This window comes from Glandiceps talaboti, chromosome 11 (genome assembly GCF_964340395.1).
Source record: "Glandiceps talaboti chromosome 11, keGlaTala1.1, whole genome shotgun sequence".
NCBI lineage: Eukaryota > Metazoa > Hemichordata > Enteropneusta > Spengelidae > Glandiceps > Glandiceps talaboti.
The window spans coordinates 13,350,411-13,373,758 of NC_135559.1; the positions used below are offsets into that span (position 1 = coordinate 13,350,411).

The 23,348-nt window shown below is 35.2% G+C and overlaps 1 protein-coding gene across 6 annotated transcripts in view; it reads right to left on the bottom strand.

Annotated features, from left to right (window-relative positions):
* LOC144442190 (cilium assembly protein DZIP1L-like) overlaps window positions 1-23,348 on the bottom strand; it is a 47,218-nt gene that overhangs the window by 15,365 nt on the left and 8,505 nt on the right. For 3 of the 6 annotated variants that reach the window (XM_078131468.1, XM_078131467.1, XM_078131462.1), the window contains exons 4-16: window positions 19,719-19,922; window positions 19,147-19,377; window positions 16,759-16,839; window positions 15,511-15,616; window positions 14,828-14,943; window positions 14,239-14,418; window positions 13,527-13,595; window positions 10,791-10,847; window positions 8,039-8,111; window positions 6,239-6,313; window positions 1,711-1,790; window positions 964-1,162; window positions 326-539 (exon numbers count right to left, since the gene is read on the bottom strand). In XM_078131468.1, the coding sequence (XP_077987594.1) occupies window positions 326-539; window positions 964-1,162; window positions 1,711-1,790; window positions 6,239-6,313; window positions 8,039-8,111; window positions 10,791-10,847; window positions 13,527-13,595; window positions 14,239-14,418; window positions 14,828-14,943; window positions 15,511-15,616; window positions 16,759-16,839; window positions 19,147-19,377; window positions 19,719-19,922 (1,685 nt within the window). Of the gene's footprint in view, window positions 1-325; window positions 540-963; window positions 1,163-1,710; window positions 1,791-6,238; window positions 6,314-8,038; window positions 8,112-10,790; window positions 10,848-13,526; window positions 13,596-14,238; window positions 14,419-14,827; window positions 14,944-15,510; window positions 15,617-16,569; window positions 16,579-16,758; window positions 16,840-19,146; window positions 19,378-19,718; window positions 19,923-23,348 lie in introns of all 6 variants that reach the window. The other 3 variants (XM_078131463.1, XM_078131464.1, XM_078131465.1) reach the window with 3 other exon arrangements.

Below are 23,348 nucleotides of genomic sequence, written 5' to 3' on the forward strand. Positions count from 1 at the left end.
GGGGGCTCTACTACAAGACCATCCAGACAAGAGTCTGGGTAAATGTACCCCAATACACCCGCACCGAATCTCTCTCCCAGAGCAGTGCATTCTCAGGAAAACTTCACATCTAACATTTCACTCTGAACAATCCATACATTAGGTTTGCCTGTTTTAAGCAACTAATACATCTTCGTTACAAAGAATGGGCCTAGTATAGTAGTGAGCCCATTCTTCGTGACTTGGAAGACTTTCGATGCAGACTTTTGTCTGGGTGAACTCATAGTAGAGCCCCATCCTCCAGTGAGAGTCTGAGTAAACAAGACTACTTCTGTCTGATGCTTACCCAGTTGTTGACATTGTAGACATGGTTCCTATTTTATCTGGACTTCTAGGTGCTACAGGGGGTGGAGAGTCTCTGGGGTATGCACCAGGCCCACCTTTACCTTTTTTCTTCTCTTTCACTAGTCTAGCTTTTTCTGGTGTTTTACTTCTACCAGATTTCACTGGTGTTTTACTCCTGCGTTTCTCTACCTGCACTTTGTGTATGTCACCAGGAGCTGAAATAATATGATGTCCAATGTAATTACAAAAATGTTGTGTGCTGATATCAATGTTCTTGCTGAAGTTAGGGAACGCCCGGTAACAAAAAAGGAGAATACGGTAAAATTGGCATAGTATCCAACACATTGTACCATAATTTTGACAAGGAACCTTGCTAAAATGATAAGGTGACGCAGGTAGATTTTACCTGTTTTAATACCACAAAAAACAAAAACACTGGATATTGAAGCTCATACCTCTATTTTAACAAAACTGTGTGCATTAATGAGTTATCAACATTGGAAACTTGATGTCAGCCAGTTTAAAGGCCCATGACCATCATCAACTTAACTGCTATCACATTGCCAATATAGGCCAAACTAGTCTCATACCTACTTCAATTCAATCAAAACAAATAGCACAAGTGTGTACAATAAATACCTGAAGAAGCTCTAGCCCTAGGACTAGCCCTTGACTTCTTCATTTCCTTGGCTTTTATTTTTGTCTCCGTTTCCATGTCAGTCTTGAAATGATCCCGTATATCAACAAAGTTCTTGTATTTCTTTATATGTTGTTGTCTGTCTGATTTCAATGCCGCTATCTTGTTACTATAGGATTGGTTGGATATACCTTTACTTCCCTGTCAATGACAAAGTGACAAAAATACACATTTAGGGAGTGTTAGAATTAGACAGTTATCATGTTACTGTTAGTCTAGATGCTATCTGTGGCATCAAATCATCTCTTCACCACGTCTAGCTCAATGAGAAATCATACACCAAAAGTTGTTCATGTAAATGAATAAAAACCCCTACTGTTAGAATGATGTATACATTGGTCGAAAGAACTCCAGCGGGCAATAGTTCCAAGCAATAGTCTCTGCACACACAAGCAATATCAGCCCGTGGGTAATAGAAGTTCATGTGACTAATTTGACTCTGACCAATGAAAGCTTGTGTAAGAACACTGAGGTGTAATAATATTCCCCAAATATGAAAAATCATGAAAAATTAGGAAAACTATGGCGATTTGGAACACTATGACTCATATTTTGGGCATTGCAAAACCAGTGCTATAGACACAAGTTGTCGTGATTTAGAACAATCAGGTTATACAATCCATATTTTCTGTTCAAAGACAATAACTTGGCTTGTACATGGTATAATCACAAATATTTCATTCACTTACTCTCAATACACCCTTCAGTTCAAGTTGTTGATCCAGGAGATTTTCCAATTCTTTTCGTAATCCTACTAAATCCCTAGGATCTGTATCAGAAAATAAAGGAAAAGAAAGGAAATAAACATAAACTTTCTATTACTCTCTGGAAAATATGCCCTACTATTTCTAAAGTCAATCCGATGTTATCACACAGTTGTAAGAACAAAATTTTGGAGAAATGTTTAGGGGCCACTGAATGTATCATCTTTTCTATAACATTACATATATATTTTTATCATCATAATCTAGAACTGTTTTGTTTTTCTTTTGTTGTTTTATTTTGTTTATCTGGATACTGAAACACAAATAATCAAACTTCAAACATCTGACAAGTTGCACTTCAACAGAACAAGCAATTCACAATAGGGTGTGGGGTGCATTGTATAAATCAATGTATAGATTCTAATTCAGAACACAATCTACGGGTATACGTAGACTTCACATATACTGTTGCTTTTTTCTGTTTTTTTTTTAAATTTTCATTTTTTCATCTATTCAATTTGAATATCATCAGATTTTGTATTCCTTTTTTTTAAATTTGAAGGTGTAGCTAAAACCAAAATGAGTATACCGTAGCTTGTATTCAGTAGTGTGTGTATGTGCCACTGTGTATATGTGTGTGTGCATGTGTGTCACTGTGTGTCTGTGTCTGTGTATGAGTGTGTGTGTCACTGTTTGTTTGTGTGTGTGTGTGTGTGGGGGGGGTGAATATTTGAATATCAACAGATTTCATATTCAAAATATTTTAATTTAGAAAACAACTGCTGTGGTCACTACATTTCCACAACACCTGACATGGAAGAGAAGAGCACACAAAATGAATTTTAGAAAGAGACACATTTGGAACACAATTCAGTCAAAAAATATTGAAAATGATGTACCTCTGTACAGACCTGATGACAGAATGTAGAATGAACATTAGAGAGAAAACACTCACTTCAAGAACCTTAACAAAACCAAATAGGATCACATCAAAACCATATTAGGAGTTGATATGCAAATGTTATGCAAATGAGCAACTCCTTATAAGGTGAAAACAAACACAAAGAAAGGACATCACAATGATTTGCAAAGACACTCAGTCACATCTGTGACTGACTTTAACTGACTGATGGTCTGACATGGACACAAACTAAAGAGAAATCACATTAATATGTAAGTAAAAAGAAGACAGAATATTGCATTGTTATTTACTTCTGGATGATAAGAAAGCTGGAAGAAAAGTCTTAGATTAGAGTTCGCCTTGCCTACCAGCAGTTGTTTGACTCAAAAAATATTATAGTTCCGCAATCTTCACCATTATAATAGTCAAGAATGACCAGATGTTATCAGTTCTGACAGTGTTTTTTGTCCCCTCCAAATTTATGTTAATGATATGCAAATAACATGTAAATGATGTGATAAATGCTGTGCAGACTAAAATTGGAACTAGAATGGTGCAGAGTGATCCAATGTTAACAAATTTGATAACTGTGAGCAATTAATACGAGTGCACAATAAAATTAGTTTCTTTTGTGACTGGTTGCCAAAATTTCTGTTAATATTTTCTGGAAATTTGTAGTTGATGAATGCAAATGAGTTTGACAAGTTGAAATAAAGTGGAAGTCGTGATTTAAACTACTTCTTGCATAGGCTGAAGATAAGACTCAATAGTATGAAAGATGACAGGAACAACACAAATTTGTAAAACCATTATCACGAGTGAGGGTACTGTTACATTGGTATATAATTGTAAAATTGTTGTGTCAAACCTAGTCTAGTAACTATACATGTGGCCATTTTCTACAATCTCGCCCTCTCTCTCCACGTATAGTCAAACTCTACCAAAAATCTAGCTAACTCTCCTGCTGGGGAAAGGGTGAACAGCGCATGTCAGTTGTAATCCATCCTAAACTGACAAACAGTTGTAATTGGTTACTTTGTTCAGTTTACTACACACTCAGCTCAACCTTCAGTTTGAAAGTAAGTCATGTGAGAACACGATAACGTCATCATGTTTATATCAACACTCCAATAGCATTAAAGTACCACTGTCGATGGCAAGAACAGAATGTCATGCTACAGAATGCCATTTGACTATACAGTGGAGAGAGAGAGAGATCGTAGAAAATGACCACATGTATAGTTACTAGACTAGTGTAGACTAGATGAAAGAATACATATTAGACGACACCTGTACAGTTACTAAAACTGTGTCAAAGCCAACAATGTCTCACTTATGTTAATGGTTGGTTTACAAGTAATTGTGCAATGAAGTCAGTCTCTATATACACATACAATGGACAATGACTAACACTGACATGAAAGGTTTTTCTGTATGAACAGAAAAATGAGACCATCTAGTAGGAGATGAAAGATGTATACCATAATTAGTTAGGTAAGAGTGTATATATGGTAAGAATGGTGGAAGTTAGTACACGGACATGATAAATAAGGTGTTTGAAATATCATTCAATGATGTTATGAACCACACAAAACTTCAAACTACAAAAATCCACATAAACAACCCACACAATTATCGTGTTATGACACAGATACCAAGTTAGAAGGAAAAAACACACTACAGTAACTGTAAAATGACTGACTTTTATAGTTGGGTTGAAATCATTTCACCTTTTTTTTTACTCATCCTTGCTTTTATAGGGAATTTACATTTGAATTCACACTATTTTAGTTCAAAAGTTTACGGAATCAAGTATATGCGAAGATGGTACTTTAAAAGGGTTTCAAATTCAGAGAGTTTGAGTAGGGTTCAAATTACATTGCTCACTCTCACTCCCGTCTCACTCTCTAAAACTTAAGGATCTGTTGCATTACTTATAATACAAATCATGCAACAGGTCCTTAAGTTTTAGAAACCATCAACTCTATATGCAATTGGGCACAAGGGTTTCAATTTGTTGAACTTCTTTGTGACTAAAACAGGTAACGAAACCCAACATAAAAGCAATACTTTTACAGTATGATCTGTTATTAAGTTCACACATACACTCTAAAGTCATACATAACAGACATGAATACTAAATTAGGGTTCAACATAATTACTAATATGGTCATGCTATGAAAACATGTTATCTAAAAAAAAATACCAAAAAAATGTAAATAACCAAGAAACATTATGGAGCAGTATGGAAGCATATTATGGCATTAAAAGTATGACAGGTGTTGCTATGACATAAAAGGGGAAAAGCCAAAACAAGATGTTCACACTTGCAGACAAATATTATACCTTCGTTGGTTTGTGTTAATTCACTATCATCCACAGCTGATTGCATTGTGGATTCCTCTAATGTTTGCTGTGTGGTGCCAAGATCTACATCTGATGTTATATGCAAGCAGTGGAAGGAATTTAAAACAAAGATGCAGAATTGTGTTATTCACAGGTATAACATTCATTATTATAAAACTAGGGATAGGTTTCTAATATAGGTTAGCAAATTGATAATGATATTTTATGTGATGATGATGATGACGACGACGACGACGCCGACGACGACGACGACGACGGCAAAAATGACTATGATCACAATGGCAGTGACAATGACAGTCAGACAAAATCATTGCCATCGATCATTACTGTGATTAATATTCCATGACAATTTAACCAACTAATGATTTAATGAAAACATGATACAGGCAAGTCATCAAACTCCAAACTCTGTTAATAACAGCTGATGAGATGATGTTGAATTATGAGTTACCCCAATGGTTAAATGATATTGGATGTTTATGAACTGAAAACAAAGATAGCTTGTATTATTCACAGCAAACTCTACCAATGTTAGTAGTCATTCTCCAGTAATGCTGTTGTTAGTTAAGACATGCACTGGCCATGTTACTGGTCAACCACAAGTCCACATGCAAATTACGACACAAAATGAGTTATTGTCCTTACACCTGTAACTAAATGAGGTCAGGAAGGTTAGCTACTCCCCATGTACCAGTACTCTAAGTAAAGTCTGAGTTTTAGTATTGCTAAATAACAAGTTTCTAGTCGTGAAAATCACATCATGTTTGACAGTGGTTGTAATAAAATGCATCATGGAATGTCCCATGTAAAACAAGAGTCCTGGATGAGCTACCTTCATTGGTGTCCTATATCATAGTGAACACCAAAAGTCATGAAGGAATTCTCCATCATAGGTGGTCTCTCAACAGCCCTCTTTTGTGGAGAGCACCCTCTATCAGGAAAAGCATCTTCCTCTGTGGCACACCTTCTATTAGGAATGAGCTTTGTGGTGAGCATCTAGCTTCGATTCAAGATAAGGCCCCTCAAAGGTTTCATTTATTTTTCACATACAGTGCTTTTTCCAAGATGAAACGATATATCAGCCTTTTTGACAATTTTTCATTCATTAAAATATATTTCTTCATCGAGGTCTCATATATTCAGTTTTGACAAACCGGCTACTTGTACAAACAATCATGTGATTTTCACACTAGAAACTTATCAGATAGCACACAGTTAACTCAGTAAACATATTTTGGAAGATACCTTGGTTTTCATACTCCGATGGTGACTCTACTGACTGTTCTGTGATCTGTTCAGATGTTTCATCAATGTCCTCATCTGATCATCATGAAATGGTAAATTAGGGTGAAATAGAAAACACAATCACATCAAGTGCATGTAAATACAAAAACTAACAATCTATGTTATGATGTAGTCAAATCACGGAAAAACTTCCTCGGAGCCCCTTATCTGTTACTCCCTAACAGCAGTTGCCAAAAATACAACCCATAACACCAAAGTAAAGCATTTTCTGTATGTACCACAATCTTTTATAGCATCCATATCAAGTGTAAAAGTATACTGTTTCATTTGCTAATTGACCACATTAGAAAGGTCACATGCCAGGCTTGTAAATAAAACAATTGAAACAGTATACTTTTACACTTGATACGATTGCTATAAAGGAAGGTAGCACATAGAGAAAGTGTTTTACTTCAGTGGTACTCATTGTACTTTTTACAAAGTAAATGAATATATCATATTTACCAACCAAACAACACAATGTGTTTTCACAATTCTCGGTACCTGTAATAGCATTTTACCTCATGCTAGAGGGTCAAAATAAAACAAGAAAGCTAACATCTTCTCACGCACATGGAGTGGAAGTTATGGTGTCAACCAAGAAATTTAAAGTTCAATGATCTTCGTTATTTTTATGATGCGCCTAGGTAGTAATATTCTATTTCAGGTACTGAGAATTAGTTACATTAACTCAACTCCAAAGGTTGGGGTTTTTTGGTTGATTTCTTTCATTTTTTCGATGATGACTCAAATATTAGTACTGTGTTACAAAACATCTGTCCAAGTTCTACCTCCTCTGATATTTAGTTTGTCATTAGTTTTATCTGGTTACATTAATTTCAGTGCATGTATATAATTTCACCAACCACCTGCAAATATGGAATCAATATAACTACCTTAAAGTGCACTTCTATGAAATTTAGTTTGTAATACTTTACCAGATAGACATACAGACAGACAGTACAATATTGTAAGTTTTGCAATATATCAACATTAATTTAAAACAGTAATAGCAGAATTATGGCTTGTTGGGAGGAATCTTCTAGTCAACTCAATCTCACAAAATATAATGGATTGACTGAGAGAACACTCTGTAATGAATGTTCATGAACTCTGGGTTCATTTTATATCACTTTAATGTTACAATATATGACTCTGATTGAGGCTTGGCGCTTCACTTTACTAAGATAGACACAAACTAAAATTATTTGTCACAACATGTTGATACAACAGTGATAACATATTGAATGGAGGTTGGTTTAATTATAGTCTCAGTAGGAAGGCGTCTCTGATAACTAGTTTATTTAGAGTTCCATGAACTAGGCAGTGTACTGTTTTGACACTTCCAATGTTTACACTATCTTGATCACAGGGTGATTAGAATCACACATCTGAGGAAACGCTATCACCCACTTGTGTAATCTACCACACTGAACCAATAGTTTTAATTTGTGTCTATCTTTAATTTCATAAACCGAAGCCTCAATTGCCAGAGTCGTATATTGTACAGGTTAACACGTATATTTCATTTGTCCTCCGATGAACAGCTTTCCTCATTAGTGTGCCACCATTACAAGTTAGAGGACTATTTTCTTGGTAATTCTGTGTGCGTTGTAAAAAGACTGATTACTCAAAATGTGCACAACAGGGTTAATCTTGAGCTTGACCTTGACCTTAGCCTGCTACAACAATACCTGTTAAACATAAGAAATATCAATGTATGAAAGTTCATGTTTTAGATGGAAAATGTTCATTTCTTACCTATTGGTTCCCTTTCTGTTTCAAAACTAGGTTCCTGAGTTGTTATGATGGGTGGTGATGGTGGTGGTTTCGACTATGGAAGGAGAAAGTATACAACAATATAACATTGTTATTGTGTTATGTCTGTACGGTGATCATCAAGAAAGACATAGTACAAGAATGCACATTATAGATCATACAGTTTACCACAGGGAGCAGGAGGCACACATGTGAAGACTAGATCAATTTTTTTTGATTACTTTGATATAAATGTTGAGTGTATTTTATTCCCAATATTTGTCTTTTTAGCTGCTATTAGCTACCCACTTAACATAGTTAGATGGTGGTGGTGGTGGTGGTGGTGGTGGTGGTGGTGGTGGTGGTGGTGGTGGTGGTGGTGGTGGTGGTGGTGGTGGTGGTGGTGGGAAGGGGGCGGTGGGGTGGTGGCGGCGGCAGTAGTGGTGCAATTAACACCTTATGTGCACTCTTTAGAGAATTAGCTGATAACAGCTACAAGCAAGCATTGGGAACAAAATGCACGCAACACTTATATCATCTTCGCAATGAACATCAAAGAAATTAACGATATTGTGCAAATCTAACATATATGCCTCCTGCTCCCTGTGGTCATACTATACACTATACAGTGAAATATTGATAAACAAGTCTTGCAGTGATAATTCCTATGACAACAGACACACTTATATTTAACCTTTCACCTCTTTACCAAAGAAGGACCCAAATATACATAGGTTGAGCTCCATCTTCTCAGTTGAATAATAGGAAGGAATAGGAAGTGATGGACACAACAATACATACATCAATACATATTATTAATACTTATACTATAAATCTTATTCTGTTTTAATACTGTCCTTATGCCTTACTTCAATAGCTCTCACATTCCCCAGCTTGTGGTATTAGCTGTATGTAGTGGATATTACGAGTTGAACATTTTCCCATAAGCTGATTGGTCACCATGGGGAGTGACTACATGTCATGTCAGACTGTAATTATTCAAATATAGACATTATGGGAATGTACACAGTGCCAATGTACCTGCTAATGATAGCCAAATTTTGTTGCTGTGAGTCAAAATGAGAAACACTGACATTTCTTGTGAATCACCACATAGTAAGAGATAGGGGAACACCAAATTTTGGTGTGTGGTTAACTTAAGTTTGAGTGGGTAGTAAGACAAGCTGAGGAATGCAAGAGCTATCAACATATAAACACACCAGCACAATAAACAGGTGGCATACATGTAAATCTAGACTTTCCCCCTGAAGGTGTGATGTAGTCAGATTAGGAGAAGTGACATCAATTTATATGCCAACATCATGTAGATTATTTTTTGAGTACTTATGAAGTATATATCACTAGCAGCAAATAAGTTGTCAACAGTATAAAGTATGAGAAACTGTTATCAAATTGAAGAATTTTCATTTTTTTATGTAGATTATTTTTGAACACTTGTAAATGAAGTATATCACTAGCAGCAACTAAGTTGGCAACAGTATAGAGTATAAGAAACTTATCAAATCAAAGAATTTTCATTTTTTTAAATGAAAATTTAACATTACCCAAATGATGACTTTGTATTTACTGGTATTTCGAACTCTCCACTAATTTGACACTCTCACATTTATTATAGCCAAGATTTGTGAAACTGAATAGTCACATAATCACAACATTTATAAGAGATGAGATAATTTGAAACTGAACAGTCAAGTAATCAAAACGTTTTTAGCAGATGAGATACCAAAGTAGGCTATCAGTACAACATTATAACCAAGATTTGATACTGAAAATGAACCATCACGTACATAATCACAAAGTTTTTAAGAGATGAGATACTAAAATCAGTTATCAGTAAATGTAGATACCAGTAGAGTTTTAGGGATAGAGTATTTCACTGACAGAGTTCTACCATTATATCGGGTAACATACACTGTGAATTACTGAATATATACGCTTACTGTATTATACAAGATTTTTCACTGGTTTATTTAGATCATCCATTTTTTCAGTAGCTTCCAATCAAGAAGGATAAGAATACCTTTAATCTCCAAATCCTGCCATAGAGGGCGCATCAATTTATTTTCATTATTTTGCCAGATTGAAGAAATGTAAGGTCGGTCAGGTCATGAGAAACACAGAATTGAGTACAGCTGCCTTTATGTACTTTATTTGCCATCAAGAGATCGGGTTTTGTGTCTATTTTGATATTTTAGACTGACCATATGGATTACAATTTGGTATTTATTTTTTATTTTTTATTTATAAAACAATTTTATCATGGCTTTCTACTTGGAAAATCAATGTGAAACAACAAAAGACTAAGTCTGTGTTTGTAACTCAATAAATTGCAAAAATATGAAATATGAGTAAAAAAGTTGGTTATTGTCCGTATAATAAATGTTACAATGATTTTAAACACTTATTATGCTTTTTGCAATTTATTGAGTTACAAACACAGACTTTGTCAATGTTGTTTCAAATTGATTTTTTCAAGTAGGAAGCCATGATAAAATTGTTTTATGAATTAAAAATTAAAAATAAATAGCCAATCCTCATCCATATGACCACTTTAATGGTTTTGAAATATAATATCATGTTATCGTGAGGGTGTATAAATACTCTGTTCAGAGAGAACACCATGTTTGTGTGGCAGTCACACTTTGATTCATTCCATAGCTCAATATGGTATTAAATAAACCAGTGAAAATCGGACTACATCATGCAAGGGTTATCAAAAATGTTGTAACCAAACCTCTAGATAAGTGACTTTCTTTGATGGTGTTGATGTTTTCATGGGAGTTGGTGAAGGCTATAGGAAAGGCAATCATAGATTTAAATACTTAGCAATCGTGAAAATTAGGCAACTTAAAGGTCATGCATGGTGCAAAGTAATCAAGCTTTGCGAAAGTGCTTTTTGATATTTTACAAAAATATATCAACAGGACCACACAATTGTAATCAAAATAGGAAGTTGGAGTGAAGTTAGGCAGACTATACATATAATAACAATCAAGCTAGGGAGTCGGATTAGTTTTAAACAATGTGTTCTTAGGTGGGCCAAACAACTAACAGCAGTCAAACAATCAAACTATGGTGCTGAATAGACCATTACCCGTCTCGCGGGAGACGCCATTGAGTGCATAGCAACCACATTCGGGTGGTCAAGCTGAAGTGTCAACCGCTTAGCAACACCATTGTTCTCGACGTCACGTACAGTGCAATACGTATGATCATGGAAGTATACTTCCATGGTATGATAGATCAAGGGAAGCAAACTTTTAAAGTATGGTTGTAAAAACGATGTGCGTATGTGAAATTCATAACTAGCCGTCAGACGTGACGGTGATTTTTGGCCGTCTGGGCGCAGATGAAGAGCGGTTGAGATTGACAGTTTCAACATGAACTTGAAAATATTACTAGAGTTGGATCCACTCGAGGATCGCATAGCAGGCCCTATGGTTGAAAACTTGCATGTCAGGTCGCGAATATTGTATTCCTATTTTTAAACAACGTCTAAAATTTGATACAATGTCATAACTTTTCCATAGACTTTTTATACGTCGCGTAGCGTCGTCTAAAAACCAACACAACAACGTGTACGCGATCACTTTACTGTATAACGTGCTGTTAATAATTGGCAATGATGTAATTCTTAGTCCGTAATTCGTCAGCTAAATTCGTCAGGGTCCGCTAAAAACTTTGAAATCGGTTGAGAATTTTTTTCGCTGTCTTTGATTTTATCATATACATTTATAAATGAGCTATATATATGCATTTAAAATTAAAATTTAGAGATACTATGTCGTTTTATTTTACGAATTTGGACTATGAGTTCTACAACATGTTCATCGAACTCAAGTATAAACATGGCTGACACGTACACGTGTTTCACGCATCGCCGGTGATTCCCAATTCTAGTTCCTGACGATTGTATTCCGATTTTACTCTAAGTTATCTTCATACAGTACTAGTCTAGTTCATGACGACCGTATTCCGATTTTACTCTACGTTATAAAGGTAGGGTAAAATTGGAATACGGTCATTGGGAACTAGACTGGTAGATATTGTTGTATGAAGATAACATGTGGTAAAATCGGAATACGATTGTCAGGAACTGACTATGATTTCCCGATCTGTGACGATAATTAAGAACTTTTCAATTCTGAACTCTAGGACCGAAACGGGACATTGGCACTCTAAAAATGTGTAAGACTTTTAGCTTTCGTCCGTATTTGTCAACAGCGTAAATGTCAACGGTTCATAAGGGCTTACGGCTGGTGGATGTGTAGTAGTACTACGCCACACTTCATGTGCATTGCATTCTAATATACTTATATTGAATATTGGTGACGGGAAATGTTTCCACCATGTACATGTGTACTAATAATCAAAACTACTCGATTTTGCTTGTCATTAATTACCATTTCTCAAGATTGAAATATTATAGCCATCTAGTATGCTGCATAAGTTTGGCACTGACAACGTATTCCCAGAAATGACAGTCAGTTCGGAAATATAATGACAGTGTGACACTGGCGTATTTTTCTTTTAACTTGATGTTGACACGCTATATTTTCGCAACATGCTCTTTAGTTCGTGTACATTCAATTTTTCAATGTCTTCCATGATGACTTAGGATTGTAGATGGTCACAAACGGTAGTATTTTTTTCAGACTAATGCATTGACTTTCATATGAACAACATGGCCACTCCGCAAAGCTTGACCTCCGTAGCAACCGTTGCTAGGTTATTTGCATATCTCGCGAGATCTGCCGCGAGACGGAAAATACTCTATTAGGTTTTCAGACTTTGCAGGTGGAGCAATCAGTATAGTTACAATAAAGCAAAGGATTAGCATTAACTTTAGACTGTTGTTAAAGGGGAACACCACTCTAGCAAATAAAGACACTTTCATAAGCTATGAGTATGACTCCTAAGTGTCTCTCATGAATATTCATTGTTCAGCTATGCATATATTATTTCTGCTGACTCCCAAGATGCATTAGCTCACAGAAAAGATACCCTATATTAAAAGGCACAAGATCAACTTGATGCTTCTCTGAAAACACAAGTGCATGTAGGTGATGTAAAATCATGAAATGACTCTCCAGAACCCATAGTTTATGAAAATGACTATATTTCCTTGTTTGGTGTTCCCCTTTAAGTGGTGTGTACGATAATTGCAAACAAGCTTGGGAGTTTGGGTTAGGATAGAGTGGAACCCCCTGACACAAGGGTTTCAAATATTATATTCATATTCACATTTATATTCTTTTACTGATGAATTCCTCAAAGTGAGAACATAGTCAAGTTAGAACAGTAGAACAAATAATAACGTGGGACAAAAAGCATACATTATAAGACATGTGTTCTGAAAATAAGCATAATCACTTCTACAGGTGATTGTAATCATGTGACATTTCCATAATTTAACTTATAGTTCACTTTCCATAAAAGGAAATCTAAAATACATCTGAAGAAGACTTACCACTCTGCCTGCAAGTTCTTTCAGTTGCTGCTCTTGTGTTTTGATTATTCTATCTTGTTCTTTTACTTGCTGCAAAGAAAAAGCAAAACATTATTTTGGACTACTTAGTAGGTGATGAGCATAGAATGTGTATTTATTATAAGTACATGTATTGAGGAAACTGAAAGACATATATATATGACTAACTGTTGAGGAGATAGATAGTATTTTTTAAGGGGATATTATCAATGTTTTCTTTCCCAGACAAAGACTGAAAGAAGTAAAGTCATATCTGGACACCAAAGTGCACACACAGACATAGACAGACAGACAGACAGACAGACAGACAGACAGACAGACAGACAGACAGACACACACACACAGACAGACAGACACACACATACACTCACATGCACATACACACACAAACAAACACACACACACAGAGACAGACAGACAGACAGACAGACAGACAGACAGACAGACAGACAGACACACACACACACAAACACACACACAGACAGACACAGAGACACATGCACACAGTGACAGTGACACACAGACACACCCAAGTGCACACACTGACAGACAGACAGACAGACAGACAGACACACAGACAGACAGACAGACAGACACACACACACACACACCCCACACACAGACACACACACACCCCCCCCCACACACACACCCCCCCCACACACACACACCCCCCCACACACACTATACCTACCTTCTTTGTATCTTTGAGTTGTTTTTCATAATGTAGACCAACTTGATCACCACCCTGTCTTTCTTTCTTCAAAGCCAGTCTTGTGTCAGCGAGTTCATCTTTCAAGTCTTTAATCCTATTCCTCCATTTATTGTCTTGTGATTTCATCTGGTCTTGCATAGAACCCTTCATAGATGAAATCTGAAGTAAAGACAGCTAACTCTAAGTTGTAGAATGGTTCCTGAAAGTGGTTCTCTTAGTTTTGCTTTTCATCACATATGTCGTTTGGTATGCTACTAGTGACGTGGTCTAATTTGACTATGAAAGGAGCTTGGTACGTGGCACATAAATATCTGTACCTTTTGCTTAACAATTCATTGTGTTATGAGTATAGTTTTTTCAATTTTGTCTTCTTCTTTTTTGTATGCAGACGTGTTTTATTCAAGAGGCAGACGACTCTGATTATCAAACATGTCTACCGACTCACTCTCAGCTAGGTGGGATGGAGGAAAGGAGGGAGGGATGACCTTTATTTTATACATGTAACTCAGTCCTTTATCTCCAACTGGATGGAGTGGACGAAGGGCTGGGCTTCTTACTATCAACCTACCTGAACTTTGAAATCTTCCTGCATTTGTCTATATTCTTCCCTTTGTCTTTGTAACTGTGCCTTCTGTTCTGCCAAATCATCATCATCCACCAGAGTACCAAGATTGGACTTCTTACCTACGAAAATTATAACACAAAATAAAACAATATTTCAGTATAGTACTACTACTACTTCTGACATTGAAAGACAAACTATGTAGTCTTCAAATACCTACCTTGCAATCCAAAGTGAGCATGCTCAGATGCAAAGGATTGTGGGATTATTTTTTTTTGCTGTGGTAATTCCATATTTGGGATGATTTGAGATACCAGAAGTGAGATATCTAGAATATAGGACCTCATCACAACAGGATATCAAATATGTACCATGTATTTTATTTTTTATCTATCCATCAATCAAGTCAAACTTCTATTTCAAATGATACAATCATAAAATGATCTTTAGGCAATATTTTCACTACTATTGCTTAACCATCAGATTTTTGTTCTCATGTGCCTTAAGCCCCAATGTTTGAATCCCATGGTCTCGGATGATTACCGTCTTCTCAGTTGAGCCGTAAGGATTACATAGGATCATTCTTTTGTTCAGGATAAACATCTTTGACATATCTACCACACACCGAAATGTTATTCCTCATCGGACATGGGCCTTTAAGAGCCTCAATGTATCAAAACTTGACTCACCATACTTGCCCTGTAAGTCTTCCAATTCTTGCTGTGACTTGCTGTACTTGTCATGCATATCCTTCAGTTCTTTAGTAAACATATCCCTGAGGTTGTCCATCTCTCTCTATACAAGAGACAAACAAACAAACAGACAAAAAGTTTTACTACAGGTACCTTACAAGTAGCTTTATTGATACAGTTGTCTTATCTCCCTCCCCCTACCCTCCCCCCCCCCCTCCCTCCCTCTCTCTACAGTCAAGACAAATACACAAATACACAGTTTATATAGAAAGCCGGTCGTGTTTTCATTAATGTGCCTCATTATTCATGTTTTTCTAGAGTGGAGATAGATAAACAAACAAACAGTGAGTGCTAAAAGTCTCAAAAACTGCTTTTATTATGCGTCGCCATGAGCCATAGTCATTTTTCAACTCTTCAAGTGTCATCAAGAGGCCATCAGAAAACGACAGTTCTATGTGCAACTATGAATACTTCAGGTCTACGTGCCCTAACCACAGAAAAGCAAATGTGTGTATTATTCTAAAGATTCCAGCTTTTGTGGGCAAAAAATTTGCAGCGAGGAGACAAAGTAATCATTGTCAAAGGTGTACACTTGTACTGAATTTTTAACTCTAAAAAAGTTCAAAAATGAGATGAAATCAAAGTATTTTTAATATTTGGCAAACAGATCAACTTTACAAATCTGTTATCATGAATTTATCTAGTATATGTACACAACATGGAGTGACTGTAAAACCATTACACATGTAGTAAAATCACTAAAGTATTCTAACCTAGTTGTGTGTCTGTTTATCCATTTCTAAGACTGTTTGTCAACTAAATTGGCTAGATATAAATTCACTATATATTCAAGGTACATACCTCAATCTGGTCCTGTTTCTGTTTATCCATCTCTAAGACTGTTTGTCAACTACATGTAGAAGTTATAAATGTACTAAATGTATTCTAGGTACTTACCACAATCTGGTCCTGTTTCTGTTTATCCATCTCTAAGACTGTTTGTCAACTACATGTAGAAGTTATAAATGTACTAAATGTATTCTAGGTACTTACCACAATCTGGTCCTGTTTCTGTTTATCCATCTCTAAGACTGTTTGTCAACTACATGTAGAAGTTATAAATGTACTAAATGTATTCTAGGTACTTACCTCAATCTGGCCCTGTTTCTGTTTATCCATCTCTAAGACTGTTTGTCAACTACATGTAGAAGTTATAAATGTACTACATGTATTCTAGGTACATACCTCAACCTGGTCCTGTTTCTGCCTCTGTCCATCCATCTCTTTTCTGTGTTCTTCCTCCTTCCTCAACATTTCGCTATGTTCCTGTAACAAACACAAAACCACAATTTGTCATTTTTTAGATTAATGTTCACAATTTTAGAGGTTTTAAGATTAACTTCACCTTTGACTCAAAGTTTAACGACTATATTTTGGGAAGATATTCATCCGTTATCAAATGGTATTTCCAACAGTTTCGTAACTGGTAAAACACATTTTAAGAACAATTAACAATACAACAGTTCCTACAAGTTCATAGATCCCCCTCAAAAAGCAAACAGGCAAAAAAAAAAATCTCATCAATAATAACATTATTTTGAATTTGTCTTTTGACATCATATTAAAGACAATATAAAACTGTTCTTCCAATCTGTAATGGGTATACATCTGATCGGAAGAAACCAATAACACAGAGACCACATTGAAAAACAACGGAAAACATAACTACCTGAACTAAACACTCACACATAAAAAATCTACCTACCTTAAATACCTATTCTAAAATTGAGTATAATCGGAACCGCACAATTTTTCTAGACCTCAGTACAATAATTGTTTCAATCAATTTATTTATTCATTAACTTTAATTCATATAAACATGATTAATTATTTTTGTTTCTTTATTCATGCTTGAATTTTTCATTTTTTGTAGTTTTTCCAATCATCTACAGACATGGTTACTTAAGTTATAAGGCCTAACAAAATAAATTGTGTGGTTCCAATTACGCTCAATTTTAGAATAGGTGAGGTAGCTAGAGTTTTTTTTATGTCTAGTTCAGGTAGTTATGTTTATTGTTCTTTTCCATATATACTCAAAACATTGCAAAAGATTAATAAATATGTAAAATGTTTATTATTGTACGTACAATAACAAACTTTTTGACACCTTTTTTAGCTTTCACTGTATTGAGGTACACACACAAAGACTTGGTCTATGTTGTTTCACATTGATTTTCAAGTTGGAAGCCATGATAAAATTAGTTTATAACCAACCCTCATCCATACGGCCATTTAATTATCATCGTAATGATTATCAGAAATTTGCTTCAAAAATTTATGTTTTAATTATCACACACAAAATTTACTAGAAACATAATTTTTTTTCTTTGTTTCCTGTTTTCCACCAAATGATGTCTATAAATAACAACTAAACATATTGTACAATACTGGCTATGTCAATTTACAACTTCATACATATTCACTTTTATATAATAATCCTATTACGTAAATTACAATGAATGTTTCATCACATTGTTCTTTTAGATATAAACGCATTATTAGTGCACTAAACATTTCAGAAGTCCATATTGTAAATATTGTTAGATTTTCAGAATGCAATAAAATCAGTGGTCTGAGATTGTTGTATTTGTATCACCAATGCAATAAATAGACCCCTTAACTATCCCATAAAATATTCGCAATTTAGACGATATACTCCAGTAATATGGGCTACAGGCAAAGACAGCATAAAATATTCCACTTCAATGATGTGATAAATTGCATTTTTTATTTTACATTTTGTAAATTAAAAATTAAAACCATATTTGAAGACATAAAATATTTCTTTTGCATGATGTATTTATTCTGTATGTTTGACATAAACAATTGTGCAATGTAATGATGGAAAGAAATTTTCTGTCTTGTATGTTTCTATACTGTTTTTCCTTTCCTGTTGTCTATCTAAAACTAACCACCACCTTAGTACAGTATTGTTTTACTTTAAAGGCCAGGGATTCAATCCCAGGTTTTTGCCTTAGTGTATAATGACTACATAGCTGTATCATTCTTTTGTTCTGAACCACTATTTTCTATAGTCTAGTTACTATACGTGTTGTTGTTTCCGTATTTCTACAATCTCTCTCTCTCTCCATGTATAGTGAAACAGACAAATTTTACAGAAAATCTAGCTATATCTTCTGCTAGGGAAAGGGTGAACAGTGCATGCCAGTAGTAATCCACCACACACTGAGAGATGGTTGTAATTGGTTACTTCATTCAGTTTACTACAAACTCAACCACCAGTTTGAAAGTACATTGTAAGTCACATAATGGTGCGATAACGTCATCACCTTTATAGCAATGCTCCAACATCATAAGCTAAATGCTGTTGGTGGTAAGAACGAAATGTCATGCTGAACAAAGCCATTTGACTATAGTGTGGAGAGAGAGATATTGCAGCATGTATAGGGACAAGACTATGAAAAGTATGGAAATGTGTCCTTCTAAAGCAGATAATACATTGCTTTGAGGTCAGTTGTCAATGAAAAGAAAGGTGAGCTGTACTTGAGACAAGCTGAAACAAGTCATGAGACAAAACAAGACAAGATAGGACATGAACTGTATCAGACTTACCCTTGCTGAGAGTTGTTCTTGGTAATGTCTCCTTTCTTCATCAATCTGACCTTCAGCATGTTTCAACCTAGCCCGTAGATCGTCCATTTCTTTCTCTAGTCTTTCATTGGCCTTGGCTGCATGGCTCTGCATATCTAGAGTCGCTTGTGGAAGAACAAACTCAGGGTGTCGTCGTTGCATGTGAGCTTGCAGAAATGATGCATTAATGAAGGCTTTCTGACAATATTGACACTGGAAAGGAAACAGAATTTTCAACTTGTCAGACATTGAGATACTCTGAATTTCAAGATTTCAATCATCATGGTTTTATTTCAACAATTTTCCAATCCTAAAATAGAAACATAATTTTGAAAATTTCATAAAAACGACTGACCAATATTATGGGTCATTACAATAGAAATACTTACACCATGAAATTGCACTTACTAAATAAAATTTTAATATTCAAACTCTTTATGTCAAAATTGAACATAAAGGGTCGTCATGGTACCATAGTTCTATGCCAGGAATAACAACTGTATAGCACTTTAAGCAGTGTGGAAAACCACTCTATAAAAGCTAACATTACTTACTTTGTGATAGTTATTAGCACCAGCTTGGATCAGCGATTGTTGCGCCTCCAACATTTTTTTCCTCTTTCTGTTTTCTTTCTTGATGGTTTTCATTTCCTCACCTTGTTTGTGTAGGATCTGTTTAGTGTTTTCATGTTCTTGCATAGCATTGTGTAGTTTGTCTTCTAATACACTGATTGTGTTGGCCAGGTAATCTTGTGAATGCTACAAAACAAAACAAGGGAATATAAATTTTATAATTTATAATAGAACTTACATGTATACCAAATGTGTATGCATATTTTTTTCCTTGTCTAAAGTACATAGATAAGTTTGACTTACAAATATACATGTTTTAAAGTGCTATGTCTGACACCCCCCCCCCCCCCCCCATGACACACAAGTACAATTGCAGTGTAAATGGACTATTTGGACAAAATCTTGCAATATTCCCTGCGGTAGTATATGCACTTTCATAAGCATAACAACTGAAAGTGCAACAGAAAACACTACAAGCAGGAGAGCAAATACTCCACATTACTCACATGACACGAGGTACTTTTATTATTATTACATATGTTTGCCTGAAATAACAAGTTTCCGTATAGTAAAATCATACTGTGTAATCATGCAACTTTGTGTACAAGGAACAATTGTGTACTCATTTGCATATCTAATTTGCATAAAGGTATGCAATAATGTGTTCAATACTGTCCTGCAGTGCAAATGTCAATATATATAAATATATATACACCTGTAATGTTTATTCGGTCCTGTGGGCCACGGGCCTTAAATGTACAAAACTGAATAAAAAATAATGGTTCATGGTCACAAAAGTATGTCCAACATAGAATAAATAGATAAATCATCTTATGTAGAGCGGTTTTCTTCCAAAAGCTGTTTACATATTTTCATGGCAAAGAATGTAAATTTTCCAAGGTTTTGAAGAGTGAAGGTATTTGTTGAGTGCATTAACAAAATAAATTTCCAATCATATGCAGGTGAGAAGTAAAATTAAACTTAGTTCTGACCTGTTGATATTTTGGGCACACTAGTACAAAATGGTACCCATCCTCTACATATCTGCACCCAAATGGACAAATTCTATGCTCAGGTGGTAAACCGAGTTCTCTACACTTTTCAACAGCTAGGTCATGTGTTGACATTCTCAAACGAGACAAAGCAAAGCAAATGCCAATTGTATGAGCACAAACCAGTGAATGTAATTAATCACTGGTACATATGTACAGAGTGCTTTGAAATAATTGTCATAGCAGCTGAGGTAACTTTCAAAACATTAATACTGTATTTTATCTACAGATGAGTTCTACGTTTCCATGACATAGATGACTACTAGGTAGGGAAGTCATTACCGTTGAAAGAACTACTCTCTTTAGATAAGTTAGATAAATGGAAAGGAAATTGATCTGAACATAAAAGTCCTGTAAATCACTGACTGCTAGAAAACCCTGCCTTACAAAATTCAATTTACTTCAGGGGAAAATAATGATCTATTATGTTAGTCTTTTGCAGCATATGGCTTTAGTAATATCGATTTTACAAAACAAAATCAAGTAGGATATATTAAAGATTAGAAAATAACTCACTATTAAAGTGAATATAGGTGAAGTCTGTCTTTATTATGATGGAGACAGTTTGAAATTTACTTTTTTTAGTCAGTGGTTCTTGTGGACCACCTGTTTTTTATTTTGGTGATCCAAAGCAAAATGGTGGTGGTGGTCCATATTTGTAAGTCATTCGTTATCACTATTTTATCGTGTCTGTAGATTTCCCTTGCCGCATTTGTTTTCTTGCATTCTTGTAAATGTTTACTTTATAAAAACAATCCTAAATTTCTGAATGAAGTACGTGTATTGTAAAAGTTTCCATAGCTACTTGCTTTGCAATAGATATAAATGGTGGCCCTAAACAGAAATTCCGTGTTCTATCATCACATGTCCATTCCTAATTTCGAACCCTGATGGATTATGATGTTTATGATGGAAAGGGTACTTCTATTGGTACAATATTTTATATCTATTTTGTTCATTTTTAACAGCACATTGCAGATTACTGTTCACTCACTCTGTTTGATACAACCATGCAACCAATATGAAACGATAACGCTACACTTTAAGGTAGCATAATTGAATGAATACAGTTTCTTGCTACATCTTGTTTTTGTGAAATGAACGAACATGCCACCACGCAGACAGCAAAACATTGGCACCAACATGTCTGTGTAGAGTTCCAATACATTTAATTGAGTTATTTCCAGACAAAATGTAGCAAGAAATTGCAGACAAAATGTAGCAAGTAACTGCAGACAAAATGTAGCAAGAAATTGCAGACAAAATGTAGCAACAAAGTTGCACACAAAATGTAGCAAGAAATTGCAGACAAAATGTAGCAAGAAATTGCAAGCTTTGTGACTTTATCAAAGAGACCAGGTGAACAGTAACCTGCAATACACTGTATACTCATTACCTTATACATAAGTTGGTCATCATCATTTCACAAATGGTTCTATTTTGGAATTTATATTTCTAAAATCCTTAAAAATCATGTCATAAGCAAATTTTGCATACAGATAATATTAAAAACTGCTTGTCAGATACTGAGATACTGTGTGCCTTTCTTACAATAATTTGCAAACTACGCAAATAAACAGTCTTAAAATAGAAATTTTACTTGTATTGTCTGGTTGTTGGCCATTTGTCATTTAGTGTTTTCACTCATCTCTAAAAATACTCCTAATGACACGTTTTATTTAAAACGTAGGGCGACTAGACAAACAAGATCAATTACCCCCCTAAGTTATCCATTCTGACCAAGGCCACTCAACTTCCCTTGTTCTGACCAAATCCTGAAAATACCTCAAGTTTTTGAGTGAAGTAATACTACTAGTATATGCTGTTATGCTTCAATTCACAGCAGCAAATGAAAGGAATGCTGCAGGACAAGTATAAACCCCTGTAAAACTCAAACTTTTGGGGCAGTTTCATTGCATATCAGGACTTACTTCTGATGTTGTACATCCTCAAGTACATGACTGTTTATTTAATTGTCTATAAGTTGTATGTGTAGCTGTACACAATGGTAATAAACATGAAAACTGATTTTGGGTACAGACTCAAAATCATTTTCCGTTATGTTTACACGTAACACCACCATACAATGTGCATAGGTACACTCACAAAGTTACCTATATTACACAGTTCAATAGACTGTGGAGTGTGCAACATAAATAGAGTGAAACTTGGGTTTAACACTTGTAACACATCAAACTACACATCTGACATCTTGACAAGACATCTTGCTTACATAATTTACTACCTGTGTAACCACTGCACTGAGACAACATTGCCAAGTCAGAAGTAATATCACAAATCTTCCCTTACACTCCAGTTCCTACAGATTGTAAGATACATTGTATTGTTCTGCTTTCACTGATGAGAAGGGTTGACCAATGTGTTTATTTTATTTATATTTATTTAAATACCATAGTACCATCTACCAGGCATTACCCAATAACAGGAGGAAAGTTCAGTTTTAATGCAGGAGGAAACCGGAGTACCCGGGGAAAACCTGCATTGTTCGGTTGACTAAATGACAGTCTTTTTACTTATACAGCATGGTAAATTTTAATCA